This window comes from Dryobates pubescens, chromosome 11 (assembly GCF_014839835.1).
Source record: "Dryobates pubescens isolate bDryPub1 chromosome 11, bDryPub1.pri, whole genome shotgun sequence".
Taxonomy (NCBI): Eukaryota; Metazoa; Chordata; class Aves; order Piciformes; family Picidae; genus Dryobates; species Dryobates pubescens.
In genome coordinates, this window is record NC_071622.1 from 23,287,398 (window position 1) to 23,307,132 (window position 19,735).

General features: G+C 36.3%; 1 protein-coding gene across 2 annotated transcripts in view; it reads right to left on the reverse strand.

Annotated features, from left to right (window-relative positions):
* The window catches only part of COL11A1 (collagen type XI alpha 1 chain), a 129,337-nt gene that overhangs the window by 99,429 nt on the left and 10,173 nt on the right, over nt 1-19,735 (reverse strand). For both annotated transcript variants that reach the window (XM_054165094.1, XM_054165093.1), the window contains exons 2-4: nt 16,690-16,857; nt 12,525-12,738; nt 10,635-10,797 (exon numbers count right to left, since the gene is read on the reverse strand). In XM_054165094.1, the coding sequence (XP_054021069.1) occupies nt 10,635-10,797; nt 12,525-12,738; nt 16,690-16,857 (545 nt within the window). The remainder of the gene's footprint in view (nt 1-10,634; nt 10,798-12,524; nt 12,739-16,689; nt 16,858-19,735) is intronic.

Below are 19,735 nucleotides of genomic sequence, written 5' to 3' on the forward strand. Positions count from 1 at the left end.
ATTTTGTCTTTAAAGAGAAAATATCATAACTCTACAGCTGGAAAAATTCACAATAATGTCCTCCTTCCCAAATGGTTTCACATCTCTAAGAAGAGTAGCCTTTAACAAGTTAACCAAATGGGAGAATACTTAAAATATTAAGTAGTAAAGAGTAATTTGTAATGCTCCTTTCTTTCAAAAAGAAAAAACACAGAAAGAAGCAAACATCCCTCAGAGTGAAAAAATATCTAACGAATCTAAAAACCTTCTGCAATTTTCCTAGTGCTATGATTTACTTTTTTTTACTGACTTAGTTAACATAAAGATATTAAATACTTCATTTCATAATACATACCAGCTATACATTACAAATCTGGACTTTTGCAATACTCTCATTTTACTTTACAGGCTTATGTGCATCTCAGATTAATTTAGAATTTAAATATATTTCTTAAGTGTCTTCACCTGCCAGTGGTTCTGGACTATCTCTTTTATTTTCCTTAGCTCAATAATGCTTCCTGATTTGGAAATCTTCCTATAAATCCTGCTACACATCAGAGAAACTCCCCCTTTGATGATTCCCTCAAGAGTCTGACTGCTTTGAGAGGTTTTGTGCAGTTAGCCTGTGCTAGGCATTCCCCATCTCCAGCAAAATGTTTCCAAAGTGCTCTGCCCTTCCTCCTTCACCAGCCAAATTGAAACTAAGTGAGGTAGAGGATTAAGTTAAGAGAGAATCAGCAGCTGAAAGACAAAAGAGGTGGCTTTTTTTGAGCAATCATTACAGATACACATGTAGAACACCAGTCTTCAGCCCGTTGCGCTGTTCATTGTCTTGCTCTATGCCCCTGAACATGGCTTTCTGAGATGCCCATACAAATCACCATGTATAACGGTGTGCCAGCTGATGTGAGTAGTGCCAAAACTGCTGCTTTTGGGCATGACATGCTAAAAGAACCCAGGATGGGGACTAGAGCCAGTATTTTGCAGCTTGCTTTGCTCTTGAGTGCCATGGAATTTTGGCACCGGGTTTTGTTAAACTGTGTGTTTTCAAGAAGCACTCAGCATGCTGTTACCAATTGGCTTAGGTGTCCCTAAATTAGTTAAACGTGTTCCTGACCTATTAACTGTATTTCCCAGTCCAGTCTGTTAGCCTGTCATGGGTCCACACAGAAGGAGGCCCTCAAAAGTCTTCACAGTATATATAAATTGCAACTGGCTATTCACATGAATTTGCCAAGAAACTGATTGATTTTACATTTGGCATCTCAGATGTTAATATTCTTCTTTTTCCTTCAACATCTGCTATAAAAATATCTCCAGTTAATTATTTGGTTTCTTTTTTGTTGTTGTTGTTTCTGGTTTTCTATTTTTGCTAATTAAATGGTTTCTTTCAGTATTTGTATGTGATGTGTTGGCAGTGCTGTTTCACTAGTCAGTGAAGTGCTTTCTTAATACATAGAATACATAGAATACATAGAATAAACCAGGTTGGAAGAGACCTTCAAGATCACCGCGTCCAACCCATCAACCAATCCAACACCACCCAAACAACTAACCCACGGCACCAAGCACCCCATCAAGTCTCCTCCTGAAAACCTCCAGTGATGGCGACTCCACCCCCTCCCCAGGCAGCCCATTCCAATGTGCAATCACTCTTTCTGTATAGAACTTTTTCCTAACATCTAGCCTTATTTCTAGCCTGATTTCAGATCAGGTCAATCATCACAGCACATGAAATTCTACATACAGTATTGTGGACTTATGATGATTTAGTTATCATTCTGAGGTACTTGTTGAACAAATCTAGGTTCTTTCTCCATGAGAATTTTTCATGGAACAACTTCAGTCTTCACAAACACATTATTTCATTTTTTACCTGCTTGGCTTTATGAGACCGAAATTGAGTTGTATAAAGTTCTTTGTGAATAAACTAAAAATACTTAACTTGGCCTGCAGTCTACTTAACTGAAGTCATAAATCAGCTTGCAGTCATAAATCAGGCACTTAGTGATCTACCTGCACAAGTCCAAAGAACTTTAAATGAAAATAAGTTTGAACAGGGTCACAGATTATTAACAATTCTCATAGCTGGGGATCTGAAACAACACAGATATCTAAACATTTATGCATATGTGCATAATGTTATTACATGAAAATTGTAGGAAACAAGGAACTCTCACAGGACAGAATCATGAAAGCAAAACAAGGAGAGCAAAGATGGGGTAGGAGATCGGAGAACACAGTAAAATTTGTAAATACACCTGATCATCCTGGAAATACTCTGAAAAGTGCACAGAGGGGGGAAAAAAAAGTCTATACAGATTATTCTGTTTCCTTCTCCATGAACCTGTCATGAGCACCTTTGTTGGGAAAAAAAGACTCAGGCAATTTAAAAGCTGATAGATGATATTTAAGTGTGTTACACAAGTCAAATGTTTGATGTCTTGGCCATGATTTGATGTCAGAGATGCCTCTACAACTACCTGAAAGAGATTGTGGTGAGGTGGGGGGTTGGTCTCTCCTCCCTAGTATCAGGTGATAGAATGAAAGGAAATGGCCTGGAACTGTGCCAGGGGAGGAAGAGATTAGATATTAGGAAAAATTTCTTTATGGAAAGAGTGACCTGGCATTGGAACAGTATGAGCAGAGAGGTGGTGAAGTCACTGTCCCTGCAGGCATTCAAGAAACATGTGAACATGGCACTTCAGGACATGGTTAGGCTGATGGTTTGACTCAGTGATCTTAGAGGTCTTTTCCAACTGAAACAATGCTACAAGTCTATTATTCTATAAGTGTGATGATGGAAGGCAGAGAACTTGTGAGGTGTCAGAGAGACGTACACAGTCACTTTTTCATTATATTACTTGTAACAATAAGCATGCTTAACTTGCCCCTCAAAGTTCCAAAAGCCTATTTAGCAGTCAAGGAGAAAAATCTGCTGCCTTATAACAATCTTTTATCCTGGATAACACTTAATACAATGTATTTTAAACAGTGATTATCAGATATTAAACATATTAGGGATGAGAAAGCTGAAGGCTAGGTCTCTGCCTTAGTTGCCCACAGGTGAAGGCAAACATCCAGCAAGGTACTCAGGCATAGCTCACACTAAGCATATAAGCACTGCTTGCAAGTAAAATGGATCCATTTGAAGTCATAACATTTTGACTGGACATTAAGTACTTTTGAATAATTCATTGCAACATGAAATAAAAGCAGTTTAAAGTTTATGAACTTTTAATTCCCCTGTATTTTGGGAATGCGCTCATAATTTAAATTGGAGGCTTTTGAATCAGCCTCATGGCTGTATGAAAAAAGCTGCCTGAGAATCATAAAATACCTTGCCCGCCAATTATGTCAAGCATACAAACATGGTCCAGGAAGATTACTTCTGTATCACTGTCCTAAAAGGTACTCAACCAAATAAACTGTGTTTTGCAAAACCCTCCAAGACTTTGTAAAGAAGTTAGTAAGATCTGAGAAAACATTCACCTTTTTTTGTAGCACAACACAGCAAATGTGGAGAAATAGGCTACAGAACTACAAGAACACACTCAAGTCATTTGAATGCCCACCTATTGGAGCAGCTCTGCAGACATTCATCCAAGAGAAGTTTGTGGTGAATTCAGTCACTGAAAATTACTCTGTGACTCTCACAGGCATTCCACAGGGACACAGTAGGATAAGAAATGTTATGCCTATGTACACTTCCAGGATGTTGAAAAACACCCCTCATAAGGTAGTACTGCACAAGGTGGGGTATCTTCCTTGAAAACACGGCCTCTTGATGTGAAAACAGCTTGCAACACTAAAAAAATACAGTACTGACTAACAAAACAAAGGAAACAGAGATCCAACTTGCAGGAAAGCAGCAGACCACCAAGTTCTCTTTCCAACTATACTGACTTTTCCTGATGTAATGATTGTCTTAGTTAGCCTCATGGCAGTAACAGTTTTATTTCATTCCACCTTTTTAGAGCCCTTCTTAGATTCCACAGCAGAAACAGGAACAAGAAAATCTCCATTTAGTTATGGTATCAGATTTTTTTTAAGGACATAAAGCATTGAGGGCACGAGAAATAATGAATGAATTCTTTTATCACTAGAAGCAATAAATGTTAATGGCTTACTATCTTAGTTATGATTTTGTAGAAAGTCTTAGATACTATCTCTCCAGAAACATTCTCTTTCACCTATGTAACCTTACTAATGCGTTTTACATACGGTGTATTAGAAAACAAGCCCCATGAAACAGTCCGTTTACAATCTATTTATCAGATAAAAGCTTGTAGCATCGATACAAATCTCCTCTACTATTACCTGCTGGTGTTGTCAAAAAGGCAAATATAAGGGCACTATATGAAGGAATCAGTGCTAAAATGACTCTTTTCCCCCAGTATTTAAAATTGTATGGCCTGGTTCCTCAGTTCTCTCTACATCTGACCTATGAGATTCATGCAGATTTTTGGAGTATCTCTTTCACAAGATCTTAATGAAACAATAAACATGCCAGGTAAAATTGACATTTGTCCAAGGACTAGCAGGTAATTATTACTTGAGAACCTCTGCAGGATGCTTTCCACAGAAGTGAGCTTCAGAAATTATTAAAAACATTTTAAAAAATCAATTCTAAGAAGAAGTGATCTTGGTAGTTGCACAATGAGGATGCTACATAAAAATGTGGCTGTGCAAGATTATGAGATTTTTTTTAGAATTATTTCATTAGGAGAAAGTTCATTGCCCTTTTGCCAGTTTGACACAAACAGAAAAATAATGGCAATTACATAAACATCTAATTTATATATTAGAGGTTCAGAAAGACTTTCTACAACTAGAGTGGGAGGGTTACAGTTAGCAAAATATCATCCTTCCGATTCACATTCTGGATAAAACGACTCTCTCTTATGTGCTTATACGGATAACTGGATTTTAAAGATGACTACCTAAAGGGTGATAACAGCGTAACAAAACCAGTGCTAGGCATTACGGCAGCTCCAGAGAAAAACATCAGTAACCTTCACTTTCAGATGTGGGCTAAAGTATTGCAGGGTGGACTCTTCAGTAAATCAGCAGAAACCCTAACCCGTGTATTAAGTACCAGTTTTCTCCAATTAGTTATGTGACACTACAACTATAGACTCCAAAGAACAAAAGTCTAGACAGCCTGGATATTATTACTATAGAATTTAGAAAAACCTGCTGCAGAATTCATTTAATCTCCCTGCAAAGATTTGAGGGACTGAAGAATTCCAGAGCCCTTTAATATAATATTCCATAACCCAAGCACATTGCACAATATAGCTAGAGAAAGACATTTAGAGCCTGCCAGAATGAAGCACTGCAAAAGTAATAAATTGTGACAGCAGAATTCTGTGCAGGTCAAAGTTTCCACATAACTCAGTGTCTTCTTGATTCTCTCAAACTTCATGCTTATAGGAGTATGATTCAGCTTTGTTAAGAAACAGGTTGATAGTGCCATTATTTTAAACCTCCAAACCAGCTTTTCACAGATCAAACTACGGCAGTTCTCCACTGAGAGATCAGATTTCACTGCAATGCCTGTATCTAGAGCAGGTGTCCACAGCACACATATACATGCACTCAACATTTGTGTGACCAAGCACATTCTGTTTTCCTGGTAAAAGACCTACAAAGGTGCTACCTTATCATTTACTTTGGAAATCTCATTTACAGATGTCTAAAATATCTGTGTATTACACACAGTATTAAATGATCCTATCTGTAAAATTTGTTGGAGCTGATGTAACAGGTAACATTTTTCGGAGTCCAGACCGTTAATCTCAAATGCAGCTACAAACGGTTTAGTTAAATGAGCTTTCCTTTGTTTCCTGGGAATATTCCTTGAAAATGAACTTGAACTCCTACAAGTTACCAGAGCTTTGATTTCCTTTTCTCCCCTCTTTCAGCTTTCAAAAATAAGGAAGGAAAACAAGGAAAACAGAACATAAGCATGGAAGTACTACACAAAAATAACAAACAAAATCAACTATTGTTTCAAATAAATAAAAAAAAATCCAAACAGAAAGCTTTTGTAGGAAGTGCTGGTTTTTCACTAGGTGCCTACAAACTGGCCAAATAGTTTGCTTTGCTTTATACTGTTCTAGTTTTGCAAAATATTTTGTGTTTATTGGGGTATTTTTCACTCCCAATGCTAGAAGTTGGCCACTTCTGTGGTATTGATAGCTAGACCGCTGCTTCTCAGCATTTTTATCTGGAACCTATTACATTTGTCTGTTTGTTTGTTTCCATCCCATTGACGGCAAACATTAATTTTTGGTCTAATTGACACTAAACATTTAGTGAGTCACTAGAAATTACTATGGGTGATACACACATCACAGGAATCATTTTGACAGTGTCTACATTAGCTAGCAGTGCAGCTCAACAGGACAGAATGAAACAGAGGATCCTGATGACAGACACACCATTCACACAACACGCCTTTGAGGGAGTTTTTATTTTGGCTAGTTTCCCTAGTTTGGCTATTTCAGCAATTTTGGTCAGTCGGTAAAAGCTCCACCCATTCTGCTACTGCTGCCTTCTGCAGGGAGGATGCACACAGGTGAATGGCTTTTCTGCATTTGTGTATTTGGACTCTTCAAAGCACTCTATCTTCAATTGCTCACTCAAACTGTGTAAAGGAGTTCTATGTTCTACATAAAGGTATGAATGCCTTTTTCACCCCCCCCCCCCCCTTTCCATGAAAACAGGTTCATGCATAGTATCAAAATCTAAACTCTACTAATCAGGATTACGGCAAGGACTTCATCTCATAAACTGTGTGCAGTTAAAGCTTTTGTTGGTTTTAAATAAGAGTCTTACATACATCAGATTTTGTCTTGTTACAATTCACAGTGCAATGCCTAAAGAAACCATTGCATCAGTCTGATGTGGGGAATTTTGAAGGAAAAACTTCCACTTAAGGAAATATCTACATAAAGATTGTTAGTTAATAACATGTTATAAAATACTTATTATAAAAAGCTTTTGTTGTTCACACCAACAGTACTAAATGGGAATGATGAAGCCTTAAAGCTAACAAAGAACAAAAAGATCCCTGCTATTTATTGAACATTTAACTACAAACATATTGGACTACAAACACAGATGGACACAACTTAAAATTCTTCCATGTATAACATTTTCTAGACAGCATCATTTTCCTATTTTAAGACACATTGACAGCTTATAAGTTGCTTTGTACGCACCTCATGCCTGCTTGTATTCAATATCTTGTTTGTGACATCTATTATTTTCACAATAACTGAGTACAATGCTGTACAATCTCAGATTAGCACTAATGTTCAGGAATAAGCAGCAGGTAATGCCACAATAGAATTTCCTCGTATAAAGAACCCTGCCTCCCCACAAAATTGGGAAAATACTTAAGATATTTTTCTGTCTTGCTTGTAAAGTTAAAACAGAAGGTCATTCTGAAATCACTACTGGAAATGCCTCTTAGCTTTAGCACCAGTAGGTAAACTTACCAAGGAACGTTATGTTTGTTGAATATACAGAAATAGCAAATTAGGACACTTCAATCTAATATTATGACTAGATTTCCTGCACATAGAACAACACATGTTGTATTCCTTGTTTCTTCAGCCTTTTGTGGTCTCAAGACACGGCAGGGTTCACAACACAGAAATACTACCTAGGAGAGCCATGGAACCACCAAACATCACTATGTGCTACCACAGATTATATAAACAGAACATTTAAGGCACAACCAAGAGACTCTTAAGCAGAAGACATATTTCAGGAAACAGCCACAAATCATAGCAGCAGCAGCAGCTAAAGGATGGGTAAAATCTTTCCAATGAGACACAAAGAACACTGGGTAGAGTGTGGAAAGGGTGAGGCAAAATGAGTATGTTTTGCTCAGCCAGACTTTGAGGGACATTCTAATTGCCTATTTTCAGAAAACAATTTTCTAGCTAAAGATTCAAATCACAAGACATAAGTATAAATGTACCCATGGTGGCTGTAAAGAAAAAGCAGAAACATATCCTGAAAGAAAAGCCTGGAACCCTCTCACTGAAGTAAGAGACTTCAGACAACATCTATCCCCCAGCAATGACAAGAACAGCCTTACAAGCATGTAACAGATTTCTCTGAACAAAGTTAATTAACTGGGGAATATAGAGATGTACATTGATATCACAGAGGGGAGAAATGTTGCTGTTCTCAGTGCTGAATGGTAGAGTCAGTCTGTAAACTGACTTTACAGAGAGCAGGACAATTTCTTTCATAAGTTCAAAGTCGTCTTCTTGGTGGGTCTCAGCTGGAACTGAAAGACTGACTTGGCCCACCAGTGTAGGAGATTTCATCAAACAATTGATCATTAGCTTCCTTTTTCATCATTCAGCACATGATAAATCACCCAGAGAGAAGTAGCTTTATTGAAGTTCTAACAAATGCTGTTCAAGTTATATCCTTGTGCCTGTGTTAGCTTCCCCTAAGCTTAACTTTAAGAAAAAGGTAGTTATAGAGGGGGTTGTTCAATTAATCTGCTCATTTGGATTTTTAAGTACCAATTTCAATTTGCTAAGTACATCTTCAACCTTACTGACTCTCCCAACAGTTGCTAATCAAAAAATTATTGCCTTCTACCTCTTCCCTTCGCATCTCTTCTTCCTCTATGGGGCTTGAATGCGTGGAAGGAATTGTATATGCAACTGCAAAATGTGTGGATGGAAGAAACTATCATTGAGAAGGGACTGCTAGGGTAGGAATTATTTTGCCTTAACATAATTACTCATTGTCATGACTCACAGTTTCATCCTTCTTTCCGAGTCTCTAATAATCTTTGCGACAGCAGGAAATTTCAAGAGCTATCTCTTTTTTCTTACCCTGTAGGTAGCCTATGCTGCTTCTGTATTTCTACGTGTACAGTCTTAGTCCTCTCTAACAATTTTTAAAAATTTATTTAATATTTAAAGCTGTTTAAAATACAGAGCACAGCCCCATCTGGATGCGTTCCTGTGTGACCTGAACTAGATTAGATGGTCCTGCTCTGCCAGGGAGGTTGGACCTGAAGATCTCCAGAGGTCTCTTCCAAACCCTAACATCCTGTGATTCTGTGAATAGTCAACTTCAGAGGTGGAAGGTCCCTAGCATGCTTCGTTATTGAACATATTACTTCATGCAAAAGATCAAAACAAGTATCTCCTGATTTTCCAACAATTATGTACGATTATTTCAGCACCTCTGAAAATGCAGACCGGCCTTTTTATTTAGCGATTGCACTGAACAAAGGAAACCAAACACCAATGTTTGTTCATTGTGCACTTCCCTCTTTGACAACATTTTAAAAGGTTACAAATTTTGCAAGAACAAGCCAGGGCCTGATGCCTTAGTTTCCATTAGAATCTAACATCACTTGTGCCAAGCTAACAAAATATCAGTTTATCAACTTCTATTGTATTTTTTAACTGGATTTTTCTTCCTTACATCTATTAATATTGCATGCATTTTTCCAAATACATATATTGTGGCACTTGGTTTCTGACCCAAGAGAGAAATACAAATTGAAAATAATTATCCCATGAGGGAACCAAAACTCCTGGACCTATTTCACAACAGACATCTATGGAATTCATCTTCAAATAGAAAATAATGTCCCTCAGATGCACAAACTATACTGGGGATTACAGGCAAATTAGGCTGCAAATACCAAGTATGTCACACTGGTTGGCCCATTGAATTATCCCAGAACTCTCCCCCTTCAAAAGGCTCAGGTTTTGTCATGCTCATGGAAACGAAAGTTAACAATCCCATAACGTTGCACTCAACATTCATATTTCCTCTCCTGATGCCCATGCAGTTTCTCAAGTATCTGCTCTGCTTCAAGCTAGGATTACAACTTGGGACATTTATTGAGGACAGATGTTCTGCATATGAAATAAGTTAACTATTGATCCTGTTTTCTTGTTTTCAGTTTTAATTCAAATTTGACAGGTTTGACTGTTGCAAAATAATACTATAAAAGAAACTCAGTGCTGTAGGTTTAAAGAAGTTTCATGACTACCCTGTAAAAATAATCATTGACATAAGGATTCTACCTAGAAAGGCCTCAAGATTGGCAGTTACATACTTCCTAAAAGGCAGTTCACCCTTCCTATATGTACTTCTTGGCCAGTAAGTGATGGAAACATATATGTCTGTATTGCCAAAGTATGTTCCAGTTACTGGAAAAAGTAATAAGTGGGATAAACAATATAATGGATTCATATTACACAGAAAACATTCCAGGTCTCTCTCCCCCTCTCTCAGATACTGTCAGCATGCACAATTATCTGTAAATGTTTAAGAGAGACAGAAATAAAATGTTTCAGCATCATTCCATGCAACTTTCCAAGATTAATTCTCCTAAGTATCTCAAATATCTCTGTATTAGGCATAAAGACAAAAAAAGCAAGCTCATTCCAGATACAACATCACCTAAAAGACAGAAGACCGTGCCATGTCTTCCAACAGAGACACATCTTCATCTTACTTCTATTTCAGCCTAGCCTAACATGTTCCATTAATTGTCATTTCTACATTATACCAACTTTTGTCTCATTTTTTTTCCTGATTTGCATGAGGTACTTGAATCAACACAAAATCACTTGATTGGTATTGGTTTTTACCTCAAAAACTTCTTCATCCAGAATCCTGGTTCCAAAGACAGTGATGCCATTGGTGTCCACAACTGTTTTGTCACTTCTTGGAAGTGGTTTTGTAGTTTTTTTGTTACAGTCAACAATCATTGTAACACTTTTTTTCTCCACACTAATAGCTACTCGATGCCACCTATTTAAAAAATAAAAACAAAAGCCCAAACATAATTCTACTGCAATTTTTGTTTTTAAAACTAGATCATTGTATTCTTCTCAAGAGAGTCTATTGCAGATTTTGCACCAATCAAGTCAAAGATAAAATTTTAAACATCACTGTTTCTTTCCTTATTTCGTACATACAAATGTACACAGTATCTTGTTTGTTCAGTATGTAACTTCTGTTCCTTAGTAAAAAGGCATCTGATTCATAGCTCATTGTGAATATCCTGTATAAGGTGAAGTTCAAGCCGATCTTCTCCAACTACCTCTTCTTCTCTGTGATCAATCACCAAAATTTTACCATTTTTTTCCTTAGCTGAACACATACCATAGCTATAAACGTTTTTCAAAGGTATACAACAGTTGCAACATCCATGCTTTTCCAGATACATATGCTTACAAATGCTTGCCAATTTTCCTGGAACAATATTTTGCCTATATAAATAATCACCAAAAAAGTGAATGGAGTGACTCAGAATACTGACAAATTTTATTTTGAAGACATTTGGGAGTACAGATTTGTTCAATTTGCCCAACCATATTATGTTCTTTATGAGTCTTTATTATCAGGAGAGATTGCATTAATTTAGTGACCCTCTCTGCTATGACAACTTAAACATCTAAGAGCAAGAGCAGGCCACTGTGTAAACTAACACGGAGCAAAACATCAAAGAATATTTGACAAAGTGTCATATTAGTGACTGGCAAGATGAAGACTGGAATTAAATTATTTTAGTTGGCATTTGTGGCACTCGGGTTGTCTAAATCAGAGAGACAGCTTAGATCACTGTTACAAAGAGCTTCTGTGTATCAAAAGGAACACCTCAAAGCTAATGGGATCTGACTGCTAAACAGTATCACTGAGCCAGAACTCTAATTCCATGTTTTCTCTGGAATGTGGTTAAACATGATCATTATAAAAGCAAACTGTGCATGCATCCTCAGGCACATTACATGGTTTACACTTTAAAAATATATAGCTCATTTTGAGATGAAGATTGTTGTCCTAGATCCTTCATAAAATAGCTGAGTCAGAAGAAAATTGCCAGTCTGTATTTTGAAAGCACGTAGAAGCTGAAAGCATGAAATCATAGCTCACTGTCAATAGGCTTGACTCCATTGATTTAGAAGTTTTACAGTCTCACTGCAGGAAATGGTACCAAACCAAGTTAATTTTGATTTCTTCCCCAGTTTCTCTACATTTTGAGTGAAATTTTAAAATCCATGTCAACATTTTGTTATTTAGAGCATGTAAATGGAAGGGGAAAAAAAAAGAAGAAAAAGAGTTTGCTGCTTTGTTTTATCACTCCTGCTTAGGAAATGCATCAGGTTTAGGTTACATGGTATAATTCCATTACTAATAATACAAGGGCTAGCAGACAATTCCTTTTTTCTTTTATTTATCGTTTATTGCAGAATAAACATATTTTGCCCTTCATTCTTTACTGATTTGTTTCCTTTTGCTTTAATGAAACTGAATTCTATGTATCTCTGAAGGCTGTAGCTGCACTTCCTGGGCTGCAGCACAATGAATAAAAAGCAATTGAAACAATGAATGGCCATTTACAAGCACTAGAATGACACTCCCTGAAAATGACTGCTTGTCTACAAAGGGAAGTTGGGTACAAAAAATTAACAACTCCATTAATAACACCTGCAAAACTAGGTGTCTGAGATTGTCTTTACTGAGGGTGCACTTACTTGCCATCAGCAATGTTGACTGTTCTGAAAAGAGGATAGTCTTCCGGGGCAGGTTTTCCATTCTGGTCTTCAAACAGGAACACAGGGGATCTACCAACTTCAACACCAACTTGCTGAATTCCTTGCTCATTGTAGATAGACAAGAGGAAGGACTGGATACCTTTTTTAGGTTTTACTGTCATTACTATTGAAAAATCTTCAGGAAAATTTCCACCTGTAAGCAAAGTTATATAGAGAGTTACAAACTCAGAGAAGATGAATCTGCACTTTGAAAGTTTCTGTTTTTGCATAAGGGTCCTGCATACAAACTGATGGGCTTTGTGACTCAAAAATGAACACATAACCAAAAAAATCATACCAATAAAATATTTCATCCCTTTTTTTTTTTTTTCTTTTTCTTTCTAGCCTTGCTTTAATTTCTGCAAGATATACCTGAATGGTTCTTAAAAACACAACTTGTAAATCCATTGCTAATCTATGTAATAATACAATATATGCGAGATCCGTGACAGTTTCTCTTGCATTTTTTTCTACTCATCTTCTTTGCAGCAATCTTCCAATTTAGAAGCATGCACTACAATTTCACTCAACAAAATAACTATTCATATTATAGCAAGTATGTTCTCAGCATTTCATCTCCCTTGACAGCCACTTGCTTTAGTAGCTCTCATCATATGTATTTGACAACAATATTGTGCATAACACTGAAAAAATACAGTTAGTTTCATTTAATAGATGGTTTAGGCAAAATAGAAGAACGTTAACTTTTATTCCCTGATTCTTTCTCTTTGAAATGGAGATTATGTGTCAATCATTGTTTCAACCTTTGCAACTAAAACTAAATAAAATTAAAAGTGAATATAGTTTTTTTGGAATGGCAGGACTGAGGTTTGTATGCAGTACTGTTCTGTTGATCCTAGAGGTACCTCTCTAGAACCTAGAAGTAAATCTGTATTTCACTTCATGTGAAAGTCTATTAAGCTCAATAACAAATGAAGTGCAAAGCTGAGATTCTAAAATTCAGAATATACATTGGAGTCATGCTGCTTCAGCTGCAATTTAACATGCAGGAAACACAAGGATTAGAATCTAATCATGATGCTGGCAAAGAATAGAACCACAACTTTCTGTGCACAAGAGTGGGTAAAACGTTCTTAAAACACATTTTAATAATATAATATGGTAGGTTTTATTACAATAATGTTATATTTTTGAAATGAATACAATGATAAAATACTTCAACATCAAAAGCTGACTTAGGAATTGCTTCTTACAATGCAGAAAATATAAGGCAGGTCTTGTGAGAAAATCCATGGAGCCTTCCATGAAGACAAGATTTTGATGGCATTAACTCTTTTATTACAATATGAAAACAAAATACAAAAATCTTCACTGTTCTTTAAATGGCAGAGAATTCCTAGACCTACTCTTATTATACTGCCTGCTGCAATGTTGCTTTACATGCTTTCTACCATTTTTAAGCTTTTTTTGGTAAAAGCTTCTTTTGTTGAAGAAAATAAAGTGAAAAGATGACTGTCAACAAAGGCCAAAGAAATAATTTGAAAAGCACTGAATACTTGCCCTGTCTGAAAGACAGGCTGGAAATGCTTATGGCAGGTGAGATGAATTCAGCTAGTCTGGACATGTGCTCTTCAAACAGACAAAATCCTATAAAAAACCTTGGAGCTTCCTTAGAAAGGTGACTGTAAACAAGTCCAGTGTCTCAGTTCAGTAGTTTTTGTTACCATTGTTGTGATATAATATTCTCAAATGTTTGGGGTTTTTTGCACCTACAGTGTGCATTTTTAAGTAAATCTCCTCTAAACACATTTTTGATTGAAAAAGTCAAAAAGTCAAAATATTAATGACATTCTAACATGTGTAACTTGATGTATTGCTACGTATATATAGTTCTTGGACACATATGTAAAATAATTATAAAAGTAAATCAAATAATTTACAATTTGTTCTTTATTTGTATAGTTCTATTTGAACAGTAACAAAAAATAACAAAAATAATAATTGAAGGGAAAATTGCTAGAATCTTTGTATGTATCTGAGCCGCCACTCCTGTCATTCCTTTATGGTTTTGTAAAGGACAGCTGAAAGTATATGAACAAACAGTACAAGAAAAGTCTAGGCAGTTAGCTTTACAATTACATGATACCTTCTGGTCAGTGACAATGCCTACTATATTCTGGGAAGTTGGCAAATATTGTTAGATCCATTTACAGAAGATGGATACATTGATGCTCCCTCCTTTTGCCATGCGTAGCTCCCTTTCAGCTGCAGTGGCTAAAAGATACCTGTGCTTTCTGATGAGTTACATGAGTTAAAAGGAAGCAAGCAAGCATAGATGCATTACAACTTGCATTGGGTAGCTCAAATGATGTCTCACACCTTGGTCTTATCTTGGACTCTCTGTTGTCTTTCCACTACTACAGAGCACTGATGAAAATGGATGAGATCATTCAGATATCTTATAAGAATAATCTGAAAGTAAGAATTTCCTGTGGTGGGGAAGGGATGCCTGTCGTGCAAGACTGGAAAGGCAGTAATTGCCATAATCACCTCCAACCCTTTTTCTTGTCTCCTGCACACAGAAGTGTTACACCAGATTGGCAAAATCAAGCAAATTCATAGCAGTTGTAAAACAGAACTGAAAGTACCTAAACTGAGGCAGTCAAAGGCTATAGAAATGTAGATGTCAGCCAACAACATGAAGTACTTATTTGTTCTGGCATTCAAGAATCATATAAATAGTTGTTACTGCAGCTGCCAAATCTCCACTTTATGCTACAACTTGATTCATGAAAAAGTGCAAGTCAACCCAAACTCTCAGCCTTTCAGCTCTCCATTTTTGACTTAACAGAAGGTGCTTGTACTGTTCTAAACTTCAAAAACTACCAGTGATTCCAGTTGAATCTTCCGTCCATTTATTTGAATGTTCATTTAAAGCCTTTTGTTCTACCACTTGGCTTCAATGACACACATTCTAAAACTCAGAATATAAAGGTGAGCTTTGAGTAGCTTTTAAATACAATGGATCATTTCTGCATTTTTTAAAGAAAGAGCAGCCCACATTCTGCTAACCTCACTAAGGTGAAGAAGTAATTAATTGTACACATCAACTAATATCAGCAAGACATTGTAATGTGCCATTCAATGAACAGTATTTTCAGCTGGATAGTTCTGTTATATGCTACTTGGTTGAAAGCATATATTAAAAACTGAAGAATTGTGTTAAAATATAACAAAAATTTCTGTTCTGAATTTTGATATTATTTTCCTCTATGAACAAAAAAGTAAACTAATGACTTAAGTGAACATGTAAGTTATACTTGAACTGTGTATAGCATTACTACTACAAAATAATGTATGTTTCCTTCTTTTATAGATCTCATGTGACAGCTATGATTGCCACTTTGAAAGGACAAAAAAAAAGTCATTTTCTCTGTCAACATCTAATCTATATATTCATGGACAGAGTAATTCCAATTCTTCATGATGTATCAAACCAGAAAAATTAAGCATTCCATGATTTTGGTTTTTAATATTCTTATTAGAATTTTCCTAAATATTTTGGGTCAAGCAACAAGTGACAGCACAATAATGGGGTGAAAGTCTTTCCTCAACATTCAAAAAACCTTTTTCAAAAGGTGATTTATTTCATTTTAGAGAAGATGGTATCACATTACCTGCTATCCACAACAAGCCTCATTTAGTCCCCCAAATACCCAGATACTCTTAGGTAATTCTTAACAGATGGTACTTCTGGGAATGATTTTGCAATGGCCAACCACAACTCATTTCTATCACCACAGCAGTACTCCAGGAAGTACTGCTTTTAAACAGACTACTGGAACTGGAGGAAACTTGCTAAAGCCACCAAATAAGGTCTCCATCAGACTCCATCATGAAAGAGCAGGTAGTATGACTTACAGGTCAATTCTGCCAGTGAAAAGCTTTGTAACTGAGGCCAATGAAAACAGATTCATTCAGTGGATAAAGAGCACATCCTGTCATTCATATGGAGGCCTAAGTCTAGGGATAACAGAAGTAGGTTTTGATACTGATGATGGATTGCATGCTGTGCTTTTGATACCACACAAACCTAAGCAGTAAGATAATTTCCCAAAGTAATATAAAATTCTGAGAATCTTACCTGGGTACAGCTGCTTTGTTGGGGCACTCAGCTGTGCTGCTTTTGAAACCCTGTAGGCAACATCTGATCCTTTTGAATCCCTTCTGTTTGTGCAAAATCCTGCTGTTCTTGATACTCCTTCTGGAGAACTGTGAAATTCTAATGCTTTTAGCACATCAACAGGTTCAGCTAACAAAGAAAACAAACAAATTCACTCATCTTGCATCTCTTCAATATACAGCCTCTAAAAAAAGGATATTAATTTAATTGCAAAAGTGTACATGTAATCATAGCAGTAACTCATCCTATTTCGATTTCAGATTATTCCTACACAAGAATATAAACAGGATTAGTCGTTTAAAAACATACATGAGCTGATTCCAGCCAATGTAATTGTTATGATCACATCTTCAAACTGCTTGACTACAGGCTGAAAATCGCCTTTTCCCAAAATCAGAGTCTTAGCAATAGAAACTCATAACACATTCTTTCAATGAGTGATTTCCAAGAAGTGTCACTAAAAGTTTGCACAAAAGCATTCAGCTACTAATAGTCTGCCATCAGAAACCTGTCTGTTGCTAACACTGAAATATATTCTGATTACATATGACTGCTTTCTCAGCCACAAAGTGGTAAGAAAGAAGCTAATCTTGTTTCTCATCCAGTGAGAGGAAGAAAAATGTACCTGCTTTTCCTGCAAGGATTGAATGGACCAAATCAGTCTTTCATTATTTCCAAGATACACTTCAAACAGACTTGGTTTGTACTTTAGAGCCCAAGTACAATGAGGCTGCATTTATGCTCTGTGTCCAGCTATTTCAAGTTGAAAACCAGAGCTGCTACTGCACTAATATTGATAGAAAATTATTAAAATAAAAAGATGACAAGAAAGCCTTAATCTAAAAGTTCACCATGGCAAAAGGGCCAAGTACTGAATAAACAACTACTTCAATAGAGGCAGTGAGAGAACACAATTTACGTACTGCAGATCTTTCCTCTTGTTAAAAATTAAGATGTTCATTCTCATCTACCTTACAGATCATGGCTTCACTGATTTTTGATTTTTTTTTTTTTTTGAGTGGAAACAGTTTCAAGAGAGCATTTCTTCACTGAGACTTCTGCATTTTTTATGTTGGCAAACTCATAACCACTTTAACTGGAAAGACAAAGTGGATTTTTTTGACTTTCACTCTTAAAGCTGTAAAACGTATTTGGTAAATCTCACCCTTCATCATGCCTTTGAACTGCATTGTGGCATCAAATATAGCTAATTTATTCTCTGTTATTATTATTTGTCAGTAAATATCGACTCCAAGCCCAAAATTCACCGTGTATATTCAACTATTTGAAAAACTATTTCCAAACCAGTGAAAAGAATTCAAAAACATATGCAAATTGTAATTAGAGACACTGTTGTAAACAAGTCTATCATGTTTTTTACTATTTGTGCAGTTCTAGGCAGAGTCACTGATTTTTATCACTGTAGTATCTCAGAAGTCACTTTAGCGTATTCAGTATCAGTAGTAGATGTGAACAAAGTTTAACTAGCTCATCCTGGCATTGCCAAATATGAAGAATTCAGCTTTGTGGTTAAAACCATCTTTGAATACCACCATTCCTTAAACAAAAAAAATCTGAGGTACCCTCAATCAGCCTAGAATGCACACAGCTTCCTCTATTTTAAAACATATTCACAAGAAGATGATTGTGAGCTTCTTGTTTTTCTCATCACAGGCCTTTCCACTTCCTTTCAGATCACGTTATCAAATACAAACTCAATAGCCAATGCTTGTTGCAAGCCAATGTTGACTTACTACTATAATCTACACCTGAATTTACTTTAACTCTACATATCCTGACAATTCAAGAGATTATGTGCAAACATTCTCAAAAGAAAAGCTGCTATAGCATGCAACTTCTGAAACTCTTACCTCTCTGTTAAGTACTATCTAAATAATTTCAATGGATATAATGAATTTTCTATAGATATTCCACACAATTCTGAACTTACTACCATAGTGAAGTAACTACCACAGTTTTTTTTCTGGTAACCAATGTCTATTTTTCCAGTACGTATAAAGCAATTTAACGCTAGTCATTGGAAATATTAGTAAAAATTCCCAGTCACTGCATAAGTTAACCACTGCTAATTTCTTTTTCCTTTGATCTTTTCTATAATTTGTACCAGATTCTTCACTATTTTTTAGAATAATGGCTGTGCTTTGCCTGGCTGACTGGGAGAGTATTCATCTATACACAAAATTATTCATTATTCCCTGCCAGCTCTGCTGCTAAAAAGCTTCCAGACCCAAAAGAGAATACTAATAGAACAACCTTCAAACCACAAATTCCAGATAATAAGAACTAACATTTTGTTCATAGTCAATAGAGGACATTTATTTCTGCAAGCAAAATGTAAATAGTGAAAATACCAGTCACAATTTACCAAGATTGCTAGAAATGTAACTTGTCACAGAAATTACAAATTGTATTTAGTAGCCTGTGCAAAACAAGCAATTACTTTCTCTCCAAAGGTAACATGCCTGACTTGGTGAATATTTAGAGATAACAAGTAATAGAAGCTGCTTCCCTCATTCATATAAAAGATTTTAGATGGGCATTTTGACTAAAAGCTAAAAAGCAAATAACTTCTTTACAAGTCTTTAATAAACCAGGCAAGAACCTACAAGATTTAATACGCTTCTTCATAACAAAGTTGCTTCTGATAGTGCCCTGATAAGGATGCAAGCAATCCCTTATTTCAGTTGGGAGGTACCAGACTTGGTAGTGTCCTCGCAGCTGTTACTGTCACCTCCAAGCTGAAAACTGGGCACTCTGTGCAAAGCACTTCTCCCTTACTTACTCCCTTTTCCTGTGTCACGTGTAGGGTTGCCATACACCACATATATGAGGAACACTGTTCTTTGCTAGTGGAAATTTTGTCTCAGTGGATTCAGTTGTTGATGTTTTATTTTTTTCATTATTCTGAACTATGCCAACCTACTCAGAGCTAGTGTTCAATAGCCCTGACCAGGCTGCCAGGATATCAGTCTCAAAATTCTTGATG